Consider the following 18,828-nt stretch of genomic DNA (forward strand, 5'->3'; position numbering starts at 1 on the left):
TTTACATCCATAACTATGTTTTCCAGATATACAGGGTGAACCAATAAGTAATGTCCTTATTCACATTCTTATCTTTTTTCAACAGTGCAGTTATGTGTGAAATTGTAATTTGGAGTAAATACAAACTATATGAATTTTTGTTTTAACATTTTCTCAAATATTTCAGAGAGATCAGAAGTAAATGTTTAAAGTGCAATTTGCAACCTTTGACTGCCTTATTTTAAGACAATCTACATTAAAAATTGACTACTGGTCCATCTAAAAGAGTTTTCAATGAATTAAACAACTTGATAAACGAACACTGTTGTGTGCTCGTGAACACTTTTTTTCTAGCAAAACAAACGTAATTTCTCATACGAAGATAAAAGGAATCCTGGAAAATGATATACCGTTAGAAAGCCCATTAGACAAGGAAACTTTTATAAAAAGTGCCAGCACCTAGGTCTGATAATGATCACATAAGGGCCTAATGAGTTTTCTTAAAAATTTCGATTACTTTTATTTTTCCAGCATTCGGAGGAAGATTGAGGCTGTTTGGAGAATAACTTATGCTTCAAAATGGTATCAATTTTTAGAAAATTTATCTGTCTTTTTAACCGTGTCATCAGAATCGAATTCGGACTAAAACTTTCTGAGTAATAACATTTTTATTGGAAAAAAAGTAATGATTTTAGAAAAAAAAAATTAAAGTGACGTCACTCAAGAACAGTGCAAAATATGAAATTGGCCAATACGTCTTTGAAGTCTACTTCACACAGTAGGCCTATGGACATTAGTTGCTGGTTCACTCTATATACCAGAGCTCCAGCAAATCTGTTTTTCCCTCCTATCCCGTGGCAAAGGCGTAAAGCCATTTTTAATGCCCTGTAATGCAGGGGCACTCGTTTAAATGCTTAAAAATCATTAAACCGTTATTGCGCTATGAGCAAATCGGCGAGTCCCCTAATACCTATTAGTTGTAGATAGTCGTGCCCAGTAGTTCCTCGGAATAGCACGATAGACTCTTTTCTTGGGGAGGCCGTCAGGTATCCTGTCTTCTAGCAGTGTTGCCCACTGCTTTTCAGCGGCCATGCTCATGAATTCCGCGTGTAATTTCCTCCCTTTATGTGGCTACCTATAACTCTTTTAGCCGATGCGTAACACATTGCGTGGTCGGGCTGATCACATTGACTTTCCTGTTTCGCAAGGTTATCGGCTGGTAATATGCAGGAATCCACTGTGAAGCCAGGTGCTTCCCTTCTGTAAGTACCTTTTCAACCATTTCCTGACACGCTCTTACATCAGCGGAAATTCCACTCTGAGCTCTCGTTACGTCTATAAACGCGCAGCTTGGGAGTCACTGAGGAACACTACTAGGTCCAATTGGCCCGAGTCTCCCAATCGAAATTTGATGCCCACGTTCCAACAGGTTCTGAGAACTCGAAGTTGATTCCATAAATTCTTGCTCCCGCAACTTTAGTGGCACCTTCTGCTGAACCGTCGGTATAGATGTGGGTCCAAGGAGGAGATGGATAACATTCTCCAAGCATTTCAAGGGCTAGAGCTCTCAACTCGGTCTCACTGTTGACGCCTCATTTTTTTAAGGGCATCAGCAAAACTTGGGTACCACCAAGAAATCTGTCAATAAAATTTGAACTTAAATCGATCAGACGGAAATGCCTCATTAAATTCTTTTCTTTTTAACTTCCTGTATTTCCTTTAAAGTTCCTATTCAGGTTTATAATAAGTATAATTTATATTCTAAAATGAATATGTAGGCTTTGTGACCGTAAATTATTAAACTAAGGATTCAAGATTGGCGAGGAATCGGTCAAATAAAAAACAAACTCGTCTTTTTGCCAACGTTTCGACAAATATATTGTCTTCTCCAGGGCCTGGATATTACAAATACAAAATACAAACAATTTAGAGAATCAGTAACACAGAAAATCAGTAATATAAAAATCAAATACAATACAATAAAATTTTTTTCCAGGCTCTGAAGAAGACAATATATTTGTCGAAACGTTGGCAAAAAGACGAGTTGTTTTTTATTTGGACCGATTCCTCGCCAATTTTGAATCCTTAGTTTATATTCTAAATATTTTTTTCCCCAGAAAAATACATTGTAGGACAGTTTTGAAAAGGTTTATTTTTTCAATTTTCCCTAATTTTCTTGATAATCAGTAAATTTCTTGATAGCTCTAGTCAGCAGTTTTCACGATACCACTTTTATTAAAAATATAAACGAAAATCTATAAGTTTAGCTTGTAAATTTTTTGTACAGGTAAATTCCTTTTACCGCCAGTACTAGAGGATAGTGGAAGATAGGCTTCACTCTAAAGTGTCCTTTCACTGAATTGTACGGCACTACCACCAAAGTAAATTTGATTATAATCCCCCTTATTAATAAAATACCGAGTTGGGAGAAAATTAAAATAACAGCTGTGAATCTATACAGATAAAGGCGTTGCTTTCGTTTTTAATGAGAGAGAAACATTTTAATGCAAATATTTGCAAAACAAAGGGTGCTGCCCAAATAGATCGGCTTGCTAGACACACAGCGCAAAAAATCATGAAATTTGATATTCATAAGTGACGTGACACTTGTCCTTTTATTAAATTGAACCTACAATGAAAGAAAATAACTTTCATAAAAGTGAAAGTCACCAAAATTAAGTAAAATTTCGAATTATGAAATGTATAGTGTGTGTTTAATTTGATTTTAATTATTATTTATTTATTGCTTTTAGATACATTTATCCATAGCAAGGAGTGCTTTTTACATACAGGATGTTCAGCATAAGGCTACGGTAACTTAGGGAGGCGATTCTGGGCATCATTTGCAACAAAAAATTCCATATAAACTATGGCTCGATTCGGCTCCGTTTTATAGATATTTTTAATTTTATGTTTTTTCAAGGTATTACTACTTTTTAGTCTATAATTCTCAAACTATTAAAGCTACAGCAATTTCAATAAGCTCATTAGAAAGAAGATTAAATTTCCTTTTAAATAAGCTAATTTATATTCCAAAATAATAATATCAAGTGTTTCACTTTGTTGCCCAAACATAAGAAATAGCAAGTTTCTAATTTTTTCACAAAAACTATGACTTTATTTTTCTCGAAAATATTATATAAGTTTAAAACTTATTGGGTATGAGTCCTAAGGTTATCAGGGTTATTAAAAAATTGTATAATTCTGCAAGGATGTATGTTGATAATAACACAGATCAATCTGAGATGATAGATGTCACGTCTGGAGTTCTCCAGGGGGAAATTCTGAGCCCTTTATTATTCAGTCTGTACCTTTGTAATATTGTAGAGTATTTTACTAGTAGGGGAGCACAGGGAGTTTATCTTAACAACCTCCGCGACCTGTTACTATTACTGTATGCCGACGATTTGGCAATTATTGGCTTCTCGTGGCACGATGTACAGAGGAAACTTAAGATTCTTGAAGATTAATGTAAAGAGAACCACTTAAACGTTAACCATAAAAAAACTGTTATAGTCCCTTTTAAAAGAGGAGGTAGATTAAAAAATTTAAAAAAATTATTTCTCAATAACTTAGAGATTGAGGTACAAAGAAATTATACATATTTAGGTGTGCCGCTTTACTCTTCAGCCAAATTTGCTAAATCTGCTTCAGATTTTTTAACTAAAAGTTCTTTGGCTATTCCAGGAGTGTTAGATATTCTCAAGTCAGTAAAAAGTGACAGCTGGCAATCAAGCATCAAATTGTTTGATAGTCTTGTGGTCAATGTGCTTTTATATAGTGCAGAAATTTGGTCCCCTCCATATACTGAATCACTACACTTTGCTGCCAGAAGTGGTAATGTAAAAGTTGTTGAAAAGTTATTAGAGTATGTAAATGATAAAGAAACGTATGTTAAGAATGAAAACAGTAACAAAGAGACATCACTGGGGGTGTATACCAACAAAATCGCTACTTAGAGCATCTGAAATTTATAGGTTAATAACAAGATCAGAAGAATTTGGCATAAAAGTAAAGGATGCAAGTTTTGATATACAATCAATAGTGAAATACTCAAGAAACGTTGTTGATAAATTGTCAAGCGGTGTTGCATATTTGATGAAAAAAAATAACAAATAGTTGAAAGGGCGCAGGTCCGCTTCATTAAGCTTCTTTTGAGTTTGCCGCGTTCCACTCCTGATTTTTATGTCCGCCTAGAATCTGGTAGGATTCATCTGAAATTTAATGTGTTCATACGGCTGCTGGGCTGGTGGAGGAAATTACTTGCTATGAGTAATGACCGCCTCCCCAGAATGTGCTATGATAGGCTTTTGCAGCTAAGTGATAGCAAAAAGATGCCCTTTAATTGGGTTACTGAGTTTAGTACCTATTTATTCGAGATTGGGGCACAGGATGTCTGGTTGGCACAAGACTTGAAACTGCTTTGTGATAATTATTCTTCCCTAATCGAAGCGTGTAGAAATAATCTTTTATGTAATGATATCTCTAAGGCAGAGACTTCTCATTACAATATGTATTTTAGAAATATAAGTACCCTAGGATTGGGAGAAGAGTATTTAACGTATACATATAAATAAACTTAGAATATTTTGTCAGTTGCGGTTAATGGAAAAGAAGGTTAATAGGCTTTTTTATAATGGGACAGCTTATAAGTTTTCTCCAGAGTCGAGTTGCCCATTGTGTAATTCAGGTAGTTTGGATAGCTTAGAACATTTTGTTTTAGAATGTAAATTATTTGATAATTTCCGTAAGCTCCTTATTTCTGAATATGTTAGTGGCGTCTTGGATGAGAACTTAATATTTTGTAACTTGTTGGTACCAGAGTCAGTTTCAAAAATCAATAAAATTTTCTATTATATTTCTAAGGCCCTCAAATTAAGAAATGTTGTGTTAAATCTTCCCTAGAGGCATATCTCTATTTATTTATATTTTTAATACATGCTGAAAGTGTGACAGCTTGTTAATTTTATTTCATTACTTTTTGGTTCTTAATTTTTATTCTTAAGAGTAAATGTTTCTTTTTCTTTTGTTTTTGAATTTGGTTAAACTTGACATTTTGTTTTTTGAAGTATGATGTTATTTTATTATGTATATGTTTTATAATGTACTACTCAACTCTTGCTAAAAAATTATATTTTATGAGCAATAAAAAAAAAAAAAAAAAAAATATATAAGTTTAAAACGTGCACTACTCATGAAAAACATCTACATACAAACACCTTTCGAAAGATATACCATGAATAGTGGTTATTTTAGAAATAGATGCAGAAATCTGTGATTAATTGCAAAAAAGTAGGTCCCAAAACAGCGTCGGCATTATGAAAGGAATTCTATCTCTACATAAAGAGTTAAACGAATTAAAAGCCCAGCTGATGAAGCTTCAGACTTCTTTTAATTATACTCAGCAATTTGTGCATTATGATGGCCTGAGAATTCTTAATGTTCCCTACAAACCTGACGAAAATATTCTTGAAATTATTAAACAAATTGCAGGTTTGATTGATTACAACTTGGATGTTAGTTCAATTAAATCCGTATTTCGTATTAAAGGCAGGGCCAGTGAATATTCTTCTCCGATTATTTTAAAATTTTTTAATGCTTTACTGAAGACACAATTCATAAATTTTTTTAAGAAGAAAGGTTCAGTTAATCTAGGTACTCAAGAAAATCCAATATTAATTAAGATTTTTGAAGAGATGTCACCTTCTAATTATTTTCTCTATAAAAAAGTTAGAGAACTTAAAGTGCAAAATCTCGTAAAGTATGTTTGGTTCAGAGGAGGTAGAGTTCTAATCAGAAAAGAGGAAAATACACCAGCTATAACAATTAACTCTTTTTCGGACATTGTCAGTTTGAAGGGGCTCCCTGGACAGGCTGAGGAGGTTCTTTTTTCTGATGAATTTGAAGATGTAGAGACTGATGTTTCATCTCAAACCTCAAAAATGTCTCTGGATGGCAGAAAGAAGAGAAGGCGCCGTCAGGTCGATAATAAAGCTGGACCAATTGATGTTTTTTTAAGACCCTGCTCCCCCTCCCTAGATCGGCTGAAATAACTACCAATTCTACGGCAAATGACATCTCCTTGTGTTTTTGGAATATAAATGGGCTTTCAACTCTTTATAATTTGACTTGTGAAGAAATTAAGAAACTTTTATTTTATGATATTATTGGAATGTACGAATCATGGCATCTGTCTGAGAAGGCTGCTTTCCCTGGTTTTTTGAAAAATTATGTATCTGTTGCAGTACCAGCTAAGAAAGAAAAATTGAAAGGTCGGGGCAGTGGTGGTCTGATTATTTTTGTTAAAAAGTGTCTTAATGTGAGTGTAACCGTATTACAATCGCGAGATTGGTGGTTGTCTGTTTTGTTAAAAAATGATTATTCTGTGTTAATTATTTGTTTGGTATATCTGAGACCAGGCAAGGAATATGATTATATCGTTGAGCTGATAAAAAATGATATTTATGAAATTAAATTAATGTATGGCTGCTGTAATTTAATCTTGGCGGGCGATCTGAATGCTAGGGTGGGCAGTTTAGATACGGTAAATAGTGAATGTTTTGCGAATTCTTACCTTAATAGTAATAGAAGCTCGTGTGACCAGATAGTCAGTAATAGAGGACTTGCTTTGACCGATTTACTTGATGAAATGGGTTTTTTTATACTAAATGGGCGTACTATTAGCGATAAATTAGGTAATTATACATTTGTTAGTAACCAAGGGTGCAGCGTAATCGATCTGGTGTGCGCCCCTTTTGAAACTGTTACTGTTATTAATGATCTAAAAATAATTAATATTTCCGATTTATCCGACCACTTGGCCTGCTCTCTTAGTTTAGTGACTGATTTTTGCAGTAGCCATAAGCTAAATAACAAAAATGAAAAATCTGAAATCCTTAAGATTTTCCGTGACACGGACCATCTTAGCAACTTTGTATTGACCCTGAAACATTCATCTCGTATTTATTATAACTGTGTTGACATTAACGATTTGTATACTAATTTTGAATCTGCTATACTTGATAGTATGAACCAGGCAGACATGATTAAAAAAATAATTATTTCTAATTTATTAAATAACAAACCTTGGTTTACGTCTGAATGTTTCATGGCTAAGAAAGCAGTAAAAAATAGTTTTAAAAAATGTCATAACAGTAAGTTTGAAAGAAATTGTGTCATTGAATATCAACAAACAAAAAAGAAATACAAAGGTTTATTGAAGTCATGTAAACAGAAATATTATGACGATACTAAGGAGCGCTTCCGTAATGTAAACAACCCAAATGATTTTTGGAATGTTGTTAATAAAATTAAAAAGACACACTATACAGTCTGCCCTATTGATGTTGAACAATGGGAAAGTTTTTATAACTCAGTGTTTTCTAAATCTAAAGTAGATTTAGACAATTTTTTTGGCTACTACAACCCTGAACTGGATGCTACCATTTCATTAGATGAAATCCATTCGTCTCTAATTAATTGTAAAAATAAAAAGGCAACTGGTGTTGATTTAATACCTAATGAATGTTTAAAAAATCTCCCAGACGAATGGATTCACTACCTACTAAATTTATTTAATAAAATATGGGAAAATGAAAGTGTTCCTGTGTCATGGGGTAAAATAAGACTGAATTTGATTTTCAAAAAAGGAGACCCCTCGGACCCTTACAATTACAGAGGGATTGCTTTGTTCAATACTATTGTGAAGGTTTTCACATTTGTGGTTTATAATAGATTGGTAAAATGGGCTGAGTCTAACAAATTGATTCCTGAAAATCAATGTGGGTTTAGGATGGGTCGTGGATGTAGAGATAGTGTTTTTTCTTTAATATCTGCTATAAATATTCAATTACGCTTAAAGAGAAGGAAAGTTTTCACTATTTTTGTGGATTTTAAAAGAGCGTTTGATTCTATAAATCATTCACTACTGTGGCGGAAGTTGTATCATCTGGGGATCAGTACCAAAATAATAAGAATTCTTGAAAATCTTTATGAAATGTCATCTTTCATTATTACTCAGGGGAATGTTAGCTCACAGGACATTCGTATCACGGAGGGAGTGCTTCAGGGGGAAGTGCTCAGCCCCTTGCTTTTTTTGCTATTTGTCTCCGATATGCCTGATTTTTTTATTACTAACGGATCCCGCGGTATTAATATTGACAAGAATACAGATTTACATCTGCTGCTGTATGCTGACGATGTGGCTATTTTAGCTTCCTCCTGGCTGGACACCCAGACAAATTTAAGCATTTTGCAAAAATATTGCCAGAATAACTGTTTAACAGTTAATACCGCAAAAACTAAAATACTTCCTTTCCATAAAGGTGGTCGCACCTCAAATCTCAAGCCTTTTAAGTACGCTAGTACTGGTATTGAAATTGTAAACAGTTTTACGTATCTCGGGGTCCCTTTCCACAGGTCAGGTACTTTCTTCCAGACCACAAAGTATTTTCTATCTAAGGGTTCAGCAGCTAATTCAGTTGTCATGAAGGTACTATCCGGTTCTAAATCAGATTCGTGGCGTTCAAATTGTCATCTGTATGACTCTGTTTCCGAAAGTAATTTGTTATATTTGTCTGAGATCTGGGCTTGCAGATACGGATCTTTGATTGAGCGTGGGCAGGTGAATTTCCTTAAAAAGCTACTGTGTTTGGCTATATCAACCCCAGACTCGTATGTGAGATTGGAGACTGGTCGTATTCACACCCAATTGAAGATATTTAAGAGAATGCTCAAATGGTGGGTCTGTCTGCTTAATATGTCAGATGATAGAACGCCTAAGATCTGCTACAACAGACTAGCTGCACTCTTGGATACTTTTGACTTGCCCTTTAACTGGACCCATGACTTGAGAAACTGTTTAACCTCTATTGGCAGATCTGATGTTTGGATGGCTCAAGATGTCAAGTTAATTGAAAGTGAATTTAATAATATGGTATTTGCGTACAGTAACAATTTGTTAAGTAAAGATATTGACAAAGTTATCAGTTCTAGTTATAATAATTATTATAGAAGTTTGTGTTATTTCAATTTTGATGACTCATATATATTATTTAACACTCATATTAACAAAATTAGAGCTGTCTGTCAGTTACGTTTAGCCTCCAAGCACCATACCAGACTATACATTAAAGGTGAAAAGTTTATTTTCGACAAAGAACAATGCCGTTGTTGCTCACTTGGACATAGAGAGGATATTGCCCACTTCCTGGTAAACTGTCCTTTATATTCTACAGCTAGAACTAAATATTTAAGTAAATATATAAAGAATGTGGACGACTGTAGTAATGTGATCACCATACTGGATATTGTTTCTATTGAACAACTCAATGATATTTACTTCTATATTCATAGCAGCCTTAACTTAAGGAAATTAAAGTTACAAATTTAACTGATTATAAATGTGTGATTTTATAATATTCAAAAATTCATTTAGTATCCTGTGCTGGTTCATTTAGATTATTTTCTTGTAATATTATTATTATTATTATTATTATTATAATTATTATTATTATTACTAAGTATTGGTTTTATTTTATCTAAGTTATTATATTGATAAAGATGTTACTTTCTGTTTCTTTTTTATGTAATTTCATTTTTTGTTTTGTTTTATGTTCTTCAATTTTGTAAATACTTATGTAAATACTTTACCCAACTCCCTACAATAAGCCTCTGGCTTTAATGTAGTATAAATAAATAAATTATGAAAGGAATTCACCTACCATAAGAATATAACTGATCAGAAACATCAAATCATGTACGATTTTTTGCAAACGTGTAATTTAATAATTAATTTATTTAAGAACTATATTCAAAAATATTACATTTACATTATAAATAATAAAATAAAATATAAAGAAGAAAATGGTATATGAGTTTAAATGAGTGTTAGGTACCAATTTCGAAAGAAAGGATTTTCGTTTAACGAGTTTAACGAGATCTGTGTGCAATTCTTTAGTTAATTAAAAAATTATGCTAAATATGTGAATAAAACACAGATTTTCTTGAACTAAACAATAAACTTTTGGAATTAACAGGTTGTGAAGAGCTAATGAATTAGCCGAGAACTTATTTATCGCTCTAATCCCCAAATTAGAAACTGACATGTTTTATCCCAATACGGCTTATTAAATAAATAAATGCAACAAGAAGAGATAGTTTAAAGTCTATATGTTCATTTTTAGTTGTCGTTTTACTATTGCCATGCCAACATATTCGAATATTGAATATCGCGATAAGTTATACGATATATAGGTGAAGTATTCCATCCACTATTTTTTATAATTATATATTTTAATAATAATATCCACATCAATATTATCAGAACAATTATGCAACGTTAGCCACAAAAATTTCGGTCTAAAGACTTTTATCCTTGAAAATAGTCCGTGTACTAGATGACCTAAGATAATCGCAGATCTTTTAAGGAGCGACCACAAAAGGTTCAAGGAATTTGGAGCTACTACTACTGTTGGTTGGTTTAAAGTAAAGTTAGTGCTTCATGAGTTGAACGATCAGCCAAAAGTATGGTTAAAGTTTAGAAGTCTGTTTTTCACTACGTTGGGCAATAAATTTTTTAAAAAATTAAATCTTAGCCTGTGACATTAAGTGGATTTTGCACGATAATTTGAACGTTAACGATTAGACTAGGCTAGATTCCCAAATCCTTGAATTATTTGGGCTCAAAGAGAATAGATAAATATATAAAAAGATTAGTCGACCCAATTTTAAAAGAGGTAACTTTAAGAAATGTCCCAGAAATGAAGCCAACAGCTAGCATTGGTCTTTAGAAGGTGATCGGCCCAACTGCATGACATTGAAAACGAATTACCAAAGAATCTGAAATGGAAGAATCAGATGGAAACTTTACTTGGCAAAAAACAGCATTAATCGAATTCCTTAAAACCTCGAGGACCCAATTTTAATAATAATGACATAAATCGACTTGTTTCTTGTTAGCAAAGATCTTCTGACTTTAATGGTGCTTATTTTGTGATTAAATTGAACAAGTATAGATTTGGGTTACAAAATAGTCTGAAATCCGCTTAACTTTTCTCATATCTTAGTTTGTTTTCGCTTAATAAATGAATATTGAAATTAAGCATGGACTTAGAAAGCTCAAAACAACGCTTTCAAGTCCCAACAAGTGGGAAAATATCTCTTCCAATAAATAATGGGGTAAGTTACAAACAAAAATGTTTTTTTACAAGTTTTAATATATTTTTCGATCTGATCTTCAATTTTATTTAAAACTGCTTAAATTTGAACAATATACCTTATTTTTTTTAAAAATAAAGCCTTAATAAGCCTTAATTCAAAAATTGATCGTTCAGTTTTGACAAATTTGTATTTTGTTTAATACGACGGAGGAATATGAAATGTTAGATATTTTATATAAACTTTGGTTTAAAACAATTAAAGAATTGGTATATCAGAAAGATAGACAGGTTTAGCTAGACATTGAAGGCAGATGTGGATATTCTAAACTGAATTTGTGGAGTCAACACCAGGACAAAAGTGTTCGTCAACAACTATTGTCTGAATTGGGTATATCTCAACATAAAATAAACTAGCGCCGAAATGGGTAAACAGTGCAAAAAAAGAACTCTAGCACAAGTCCAGTTTAGAAACTTGACAATCTACAGGGTAATGATTTGATCAGCATTGTTACCGTTATGAAAAACAGATATTTCTGCTGAAACCAGATTGTAAAGAGAACATTTGGTTAAGGACATGACCAATCAGCTCAGCCTAATCATTAACCATTTTTCAACATAAATCACGTGAATCTAGTTTCTCTTGAACTTAGCGTCACAGTGAGAGAGGCTTGTCCCAGTCATTGTTGCAACTTTTTTGGGTAAGAATTCAAGAGCTACGTGTTTTAGGAAGTTTCGAGGCCAATTAAATTGTCGTTGACGATTGTCGGGAGATGTGTTGAAGTAGAGTTTTTTTTTTGCTAAGTTTTTGGTTTTTGGTAAGATTATTGTGGAAATTAAGGAAGCGAGAACGGATTAGTTTGGTAACGAAGGGGATATGGAGGTGTTAGTAAAGAGTTCAAACTTGCTAGAGAGCGTTGACAATATGACGAAGGTTTTTAGATTGTAAGGATTTCATTCTTTGAATGGAAATGCTTTCGCAAAGCCCTACAGTTCGGCTCCATAAGTCCAGATCAGTCTCAGAACTTAAGTAGTTTTGAAAACAAATCAGTGTCAAAGAAGTATTTATTTGAGTGCCAGAAAAAACCAAAAAAAAGTGTTTTGAACCACTGGAATTTATGTAAACAGCTTTAGCTTTAAAAAAAAACTTGATAGAACCGAAAACGAAGAGTTTTCTAGGACGATAATCCATGCACAACTCCATCTTACATTGAAATTGACTTAGTAAAATTCAACAAATAGACTGGATTGAGCAGTACGACACTACCAAATTCGGCGGCTGATTTCTTTTGATGCCGACGATTTAGCAATGGAGAAGAACACACAACCTAAGATCAAGTACGCTTTGCTTCTATTCAACGGTACGGAATTCCAATAGCTCCCCAAAAATCCAAGGAATATAGATTAGTTAAAACAGTAAAATTTCTATTAACAACCATGTTTTTACTCACCCAAGAAAAAAAAAACAATTGTAATTATTGTCAGTTTTACGTAATAACACAGAAAGAAGAGGAGGTCGTGCTAATGCACTAGAAATTCGGTTTCCAATAAGTGTTATAGTAGAATTGCACACAACAAACAAATATAAACAAACCAGAACAGATAGTAAAGTTACCACTTACTGGGATGTGATGTGCCATGACTGGGGCTAGAGACATCACTAAAGTTTCACTCTGAGGGTAGTTCCCAGTTTTAAGGGTTGTACCCATAGTGGGCGTGGTCTAAACATACCCTCACTGATTCAATTAATTGCTCCGCCCCTAATTTTTTGTTTGTTTGTTTATAGTTTTATTTTTTTATTTTTAATTCGCATTTAGTATAAATATCATTAAGATGCTCAATAAGATCAGAATTTATATTTGTGCTGCTATAGATGCAGCCATTTTTTAAAATATACAAAAAAATTTACTTTAGTTTGATTTAATAAACCGCTCATGCTGATGAAAATAATAACAAAAAACTCTGGGGCGAATACAAACACGACTCTTTACTATTACACTCGTGGTTCCACTTCTCAAATTCTCTTCAAACTTCAATATTAGAGACATTTGTAATTCTTATCAAAACTAAACAGTTTTTAAATAAACTTTATTAGTTAATATATACATTTAATTATAAAGTTGAAGTATATTTATAATTTTATCTTTTGACCTTCATAAAACCGTTTAAGGGGTCGCTTAAGTGTTTTAACTTTCCATCTCCGCCCACAAATTTAGATCGGCAGTTAGTGGTGAAACCCGTCTAAAAAACTATCGTTACTTTAGTTTTACAGAGACTATGCTTTTATTATTATTATTATTTTTTTTTTTTTGGCATTGGCTTTCGCCTTACAGCCAGCATCGTCTAGACCAGTGGTTCCCAAACTTTTTTGACCCATGGACCCCTTTTTATAGTCAAAACTTGCCCACGGACCCCCAAGTGAAAAAGCTACATAAATGCATAGTCTAAAAATTACAAATTTAAAGAAGCATCTTGTGGAAGAAGTATTTATTGAAATTATAACTTTTGTTTAAGATAAAATTAAAAAAATTAATAATTTGGATGAACGTGATGAGATGTTATGAGTGTATCTATATCCGGCTCAATGTTTGTGAGTAGCAACCGCAAATCCCCACGAGTAATCTTTGGTTCAGGTCTGCATGAAGAGCCGTTAAGTGTTCGACAATGAGCAAGCAAATCTTCATCTCTATTTTACAATTTCGAAAGATTTGGAAACTGAGAACATTCTCCTCTTCTCAAGTTTTGTTTTTACAGAAAATGTTTTGCAACAAACGGAGATATTACCTTTTAGTATTGATTAAATTTAATTGGTCACCTTGTTAGTTTCTAATTTCCATAATAATAAAAATGGATCACAGTTTTATTATTTTATATTGAACCTTGCGCGGACCCCCTGACGTTGTTCAGGGACCCCCAAATCGCTTTTAATTTTCCACGGACCCCCTGAATGATACCGGGGACCCCTGGGGATCCGTAGGGACCACTTTGGGAACCGCTGGTCTAGACCAGGGGTCGGCAACCTATTTTAAGTAGAGAGCCATTTTTCCTTAAATAATTTTAATAAATCTTACCAAGAGCCGCAAGGATGATAGTGTAAACAACTCTGTAGATCATTTGTATCTACAAATTATTATTTTATGATATTCAATAACATTTAAATGTTTTATATATTTATTTTCACATATTGCAAAGTAAATTAACAAATAAATAATAACGAATGAAAAGGCGGCAGTCTTACAATATAAATCAAGTCCTTATTTCGATAAATGTATAATTCTATTCAATTTCGAACCTATCACATTTAAAATTATTTTTGAAAAAATACCTTTAATAAATGGAATTTTCATTCGTTTCAATAAAATTGAAATATACAATATATTTTGGGCAGGCTGAAGAGCCACCAAATTTGGATAAAAGAGCCGCGGGTTGCCGACCCCTGGTCTAGGTGCTTATCACTAGAATATCACTCACTCTCCATTCTTACTTATAAATACATTCACTTCACACATTCATCCCTCTACTATATCCTTAACAAAAACTTACAGTTTAAAAAGTTAAGTATAAGGGTTGATTAAACGCCAAAAGGTACACAAATCAGCAAGTACCCAACATTTCATTAATACTTCATTGATATTATTTAAGTAATTTTACCGCATTAATTTTCATTAATATTTTTTAAGAATTTATTAGATGTCACATACCCTTATGCTGGCCATTTTCATCTACAAAATATTTGTTCAAGTAGCACACCATTTAACATAGATTGACTGTAATATCTATTTATCTATAATAATCAAACTATTGATTACAGGTGAAAAAGAAAACGTTATAAAAAATAAAAAAATATGAGGCTAAAAAATTCATAAACTTTTTTAAAAAATTGCTCACACCAACATACATCAATGATTTTATTTATTTTTATTTTTAAATAAAAATCGTCGGTTTAAGTTCATTCTTCGATTAAAGTAATTGTTATTTTATGAAGTAGTCAAACGTTTATAGTAATAGGTAATAATTATCTGGCTTTATCGCAAATAATATAGTTTTCTTCAATTACATTCTCAATCTAGGTATTCATCCCACAATGTTGTGTATATGTAATATAAAATAAATAAGATATGCATATTTTTAGGACAGCTAATTATTCCAGTATTTTACCATAAGTAAAATTAGGGGAACTAAATTAAATTACAATTGAGAAATGAATAAATAATGTTGAATAATCTACTTGTTATTAACTGTGTGTTATTTGTCCTCACGAATATTTCGGTAAGACGAATTCAAGACTGAAATATTGCTTTAAATCCTCCGTGATTCAAATTTAAACAGTAGCCGACTCTAAATTTGTCTTTTTCTAATTTAACATGCATGTATATGTGACAACTTCAGAATCAGAAGAATAATTTGGAATAGAGTTAAAATAAAGTACCTATTTATACGAAGATATAATATACATTTTATCACAATTATAACTATTATGAATGAACTGGCCAGCATAAGGGTATGTGACATCTAATAAATTCTTAAAAAATATTAATGAAAATTAATGCGGTAAAATTACTTAAATAATATCAATGAAGTATTAATGAAATGTTGGGTACTTGCTGATTTGTGTACCTTTTGGCGTTTAATCAACCCTTATACTTAACTTTTTAAACTGTAAGTTTTTGTTAAGGAGATTTTTGTACCTTTTGGACAGATTTTCCTTTTTGTCTATTAGCAAAGTTACATATCTGCTTTACAGATTGGATTTTTTTAAAATTTGGAATAAGCTATTCTATCATTATAACCTGATAAGGTGTTAAATCGGAACCGTAACTACCACTGGAGAGATCTTTTTAAAGAATGGTTATAGTTGCGGTCCCCAAACCATCCTCAATAACAATTTTTTTGAGAAAGCCTTTTTATATAAAATAGGAAGGTATTTGTACGTAAATAGCAAAATTAAACTGCGATTTCAGTACTTCCTTTTAAGAGGAGCAAGAAAAATAAACTGCGATTACAGTACTTCTTTCTAAAAGGCAAAGATTTTGAATCGAACGACAATTCATTGATGTAAATCGGTTCACTCATTGATAATTTTAACGATTGCAGTACTTCCTCTTAGTAGGTGTAAGAGCATGATGGCACTTCACAGCCACGTAGAGGAGCTTTAATCACTTCTTCGTGCTAAATTTTATCAAAATCGGGTTAAGCTTTGTAGAAATATTGGTAATAATAGTTTTAGAAAGGGCCTTATTTGGGTGGGGCAAACTCCCCTCCTTATGAGGCATAGCGTCGAGACTTTTAAAGTACAAATCTGTACAAAATTTCGATTCATTCATGAAAATCGGTTCACGTGTCGATAATTTGAAACGATTGCTATACTTCCCCTTAATAAGTGTAAGAGCAGATCGTCGCTTTATTGTTAGGTAGGGGAGCCCTAACCCTATCATCCTACCAAATTTTATCAAAATAGGGCCAAGATTTACAGAGTAATTAGTAATAATAATTTTGGAGGGGGCCTTACATAAAGGGGGCTAACTCCTCTCCCATTCGATGTACAGGGCCGAGACCCCCAAAAGGCACATCTACATAAAGTTCCGAATCGAATGACACCTCATTCATGAAAATCGGTTCACGCGTTTAGGCGCTACGTTGTTTACAAAAAAGGTAACAAGAACAACAACAAGAACAACAAGAAGAAGAAGAACAAGAACAAGAACATTTTTTGAAAAAGCCGTTTTTGCTCATTTTCGGCAACTTTTTTCTCGAAACCTATTAGATCTGGGTGGTTGCAAAAAAATTATAGTTATAAAGGAGAATTTGGAGTAAGATTTAAAGAAAATTTGGGAATTTTATCTTTTATAGAAAAATAGAAAAAAATTGTCAAAGTTGGGTGTTTTTCAACGTTACACTTTTTCGTGCAGTTTTTGATGGTCAACCCTTATACAACTGTCCTACCGGACAGTTTTAATACAACTATTTACATAAACTACAGCTAATGGATGGATCAGTACTTTATATTCCTGCCATCCTTATAGCTTAACCGAAATTAAAATCACGTAATCCTTCTGTAATCATTTTCTTCCATTCATTCTAATCGGCTATAACTTTTAAATACATTCATATTTCTTTGCTAGCTCTGCTATAGATGTAAGTACATAGATGTGCTTAATTCTAATACGAAATGGTGCATCTAAAAACCTGTATATGTCGTCAATCATTCGTTTCCTTTCTACCACATAACGTGGACATATCCATTATTATATGTTTGAAATCCTCCTCCTCATTGCAATCTACGCAAAGAGGAGAGAGGACCTTTTGTTGATTCTGTGAAGATACGATCCGCACACCGCGTGGTACAGCTCTCAGCCTGCTTATTGTCGTAACAACCCATTTTCTAAGTGGTTTCTAGGCTGATTTGATTCACGATTTTTGGTAGACGTATTTATTAAAGGATATTCTGTGCACTTGTGAAATTTAGTGAAATTCTGACGAGCAGTTTTCAAGATATTAATTAAAATTAATTTTCATATTAATAAAATTATCAGTGGACTGTGGGGAGACAGTGGCAGTGTTTATTTGAGAAGTTTTGTTTGTCCGTCTCGCTCTATACTAAAGTTCAAGTTAGGATCATCTTTTTAGATTTGCAGCCATTTACGCACTGAAGGTATATATATATCATCTTTTCTACTAAAATGGGCACCAAATAGTAATGATAAATTTGAAATACTTCTTGGAGAAATTGGCCAGATAAATCAAATTTTAAATACCATTCAGTAAAGGTTTTCTGAGTTAAAAATTGAAAATCAAGGTCTCTCAACCAGTATTAGTAAACTACTCAAAAGTTGCTAAGGAATTTATAAATAACATCAAATATAATTAACTTGCACAATGTTTTGATGTTTATCTCGTTATTTTGGCATTCAATATTTGTTTATATTAAGGAATTAATGCACTTGTTAGTCGTACAAAGGTTAATTCATTTTGATAAACCACAAAAACAAACATTGCTAATTTTGTCCTTTAAAATGATTCAGTATTCTAATGCATTTGAAAGTGAATGAACTCTTTTTCTCTTCTCAATTCTATTTTTTTATCATGGAAAGAAGACCTCTAAGTGATGAAAGGGCAAATTTAATTGTCCAGTTTCATTTACAGGGCCTTTCTCAGCTTGAAATTGCTAATGCTTTGAACATTGCGCCAAGTATTGTTTGCCGAGCATTGCAAAGATACCGCGAGTTTGGAACTGCACAAAGACGCCATGGCGGTGGGAATTTTCGAAGAACCACTGAAAGAGAAGACCGCCTAGTGAGGATAAATGCCCGCAGAAACCCTTTTTTGACCGCCCGACAGTTACAAAATCGTCTTTTTGAATCCTCTGGGACTCAAGTATCTGATCAAACGATTAGAAATCGATTGAGAGAGGTTGGTTTGCGTTCGTATCGCCCAGTTAGAAGGCCCTCTTTGGATACTCGGCACAGAAGAGCAAGATTGGAATGGGTAAACTCTAGGTTGAGGGAGAACCAAAACTGGGAATTTGTATTGTTTAGTGACGAGTCAAGATTCTGTGATAGCAGACGTTTGCGAGTGTGGAGAAGGCCAAACACTCATTTTGAGCCACAATTCATCCAACCGGTAACAGCACACCGCGGTGGCGGTGTCATGGTGTGGGGTGGAATTACTCTCAACAATCGTACTGAACTACACA

At 33.0% G+C, this 18,828-nt stretch overlaps 1 protein-coding gene across 4 annotated transcripts in view; it reads right to left on the minus strand.

Moving 5' to 3' along the window:
• LOC141459189 (uncharacterized) overlaps nucleotides 1-18,828 on the minus strand; it is a 71,838-nt gene that overhangs the window by 49,412 nt on the left and 3,598 nt on the right. The window contains exon 1 of one of the 4 annotated variants that reach the window (XM_074137953.1): nucleotides 12,758-12,781. The exons of the other annotated variants lie outside the window; for them this stretch is intronic. Within the exon in view, the coding sequence (XP_073994054.1) occupies nucleotides 12,758-12,775 (18 nt within the window). The 5' untranslated portion in view covers nucleotides 12,776-12,781. Of the gene's footprint in view, nucleotides 1-12,757; nucleotides 12,782-18,828 lie in introns of those variants that run through there. 4 annotated transcript variants of the gene reach the window in all.

The sequence above is a fragment of the Rhodnius prolixus genome, unplaced genomic scaffold (assembly GCF_049639745.1).
Source record: "Rhodnius prolixus isolate KJV_2025 unplaced genomic scaffold, Rpr scaffold_11, whole genome shotgun sequence".
NCBI classification, from domain to species: domain Eukaryota; kingdom Metazoa; phylum Arthropoda; class Insecta; order Hemiptera; family Reduviidae; genus Rhodnius; species Rhodnius prolixus.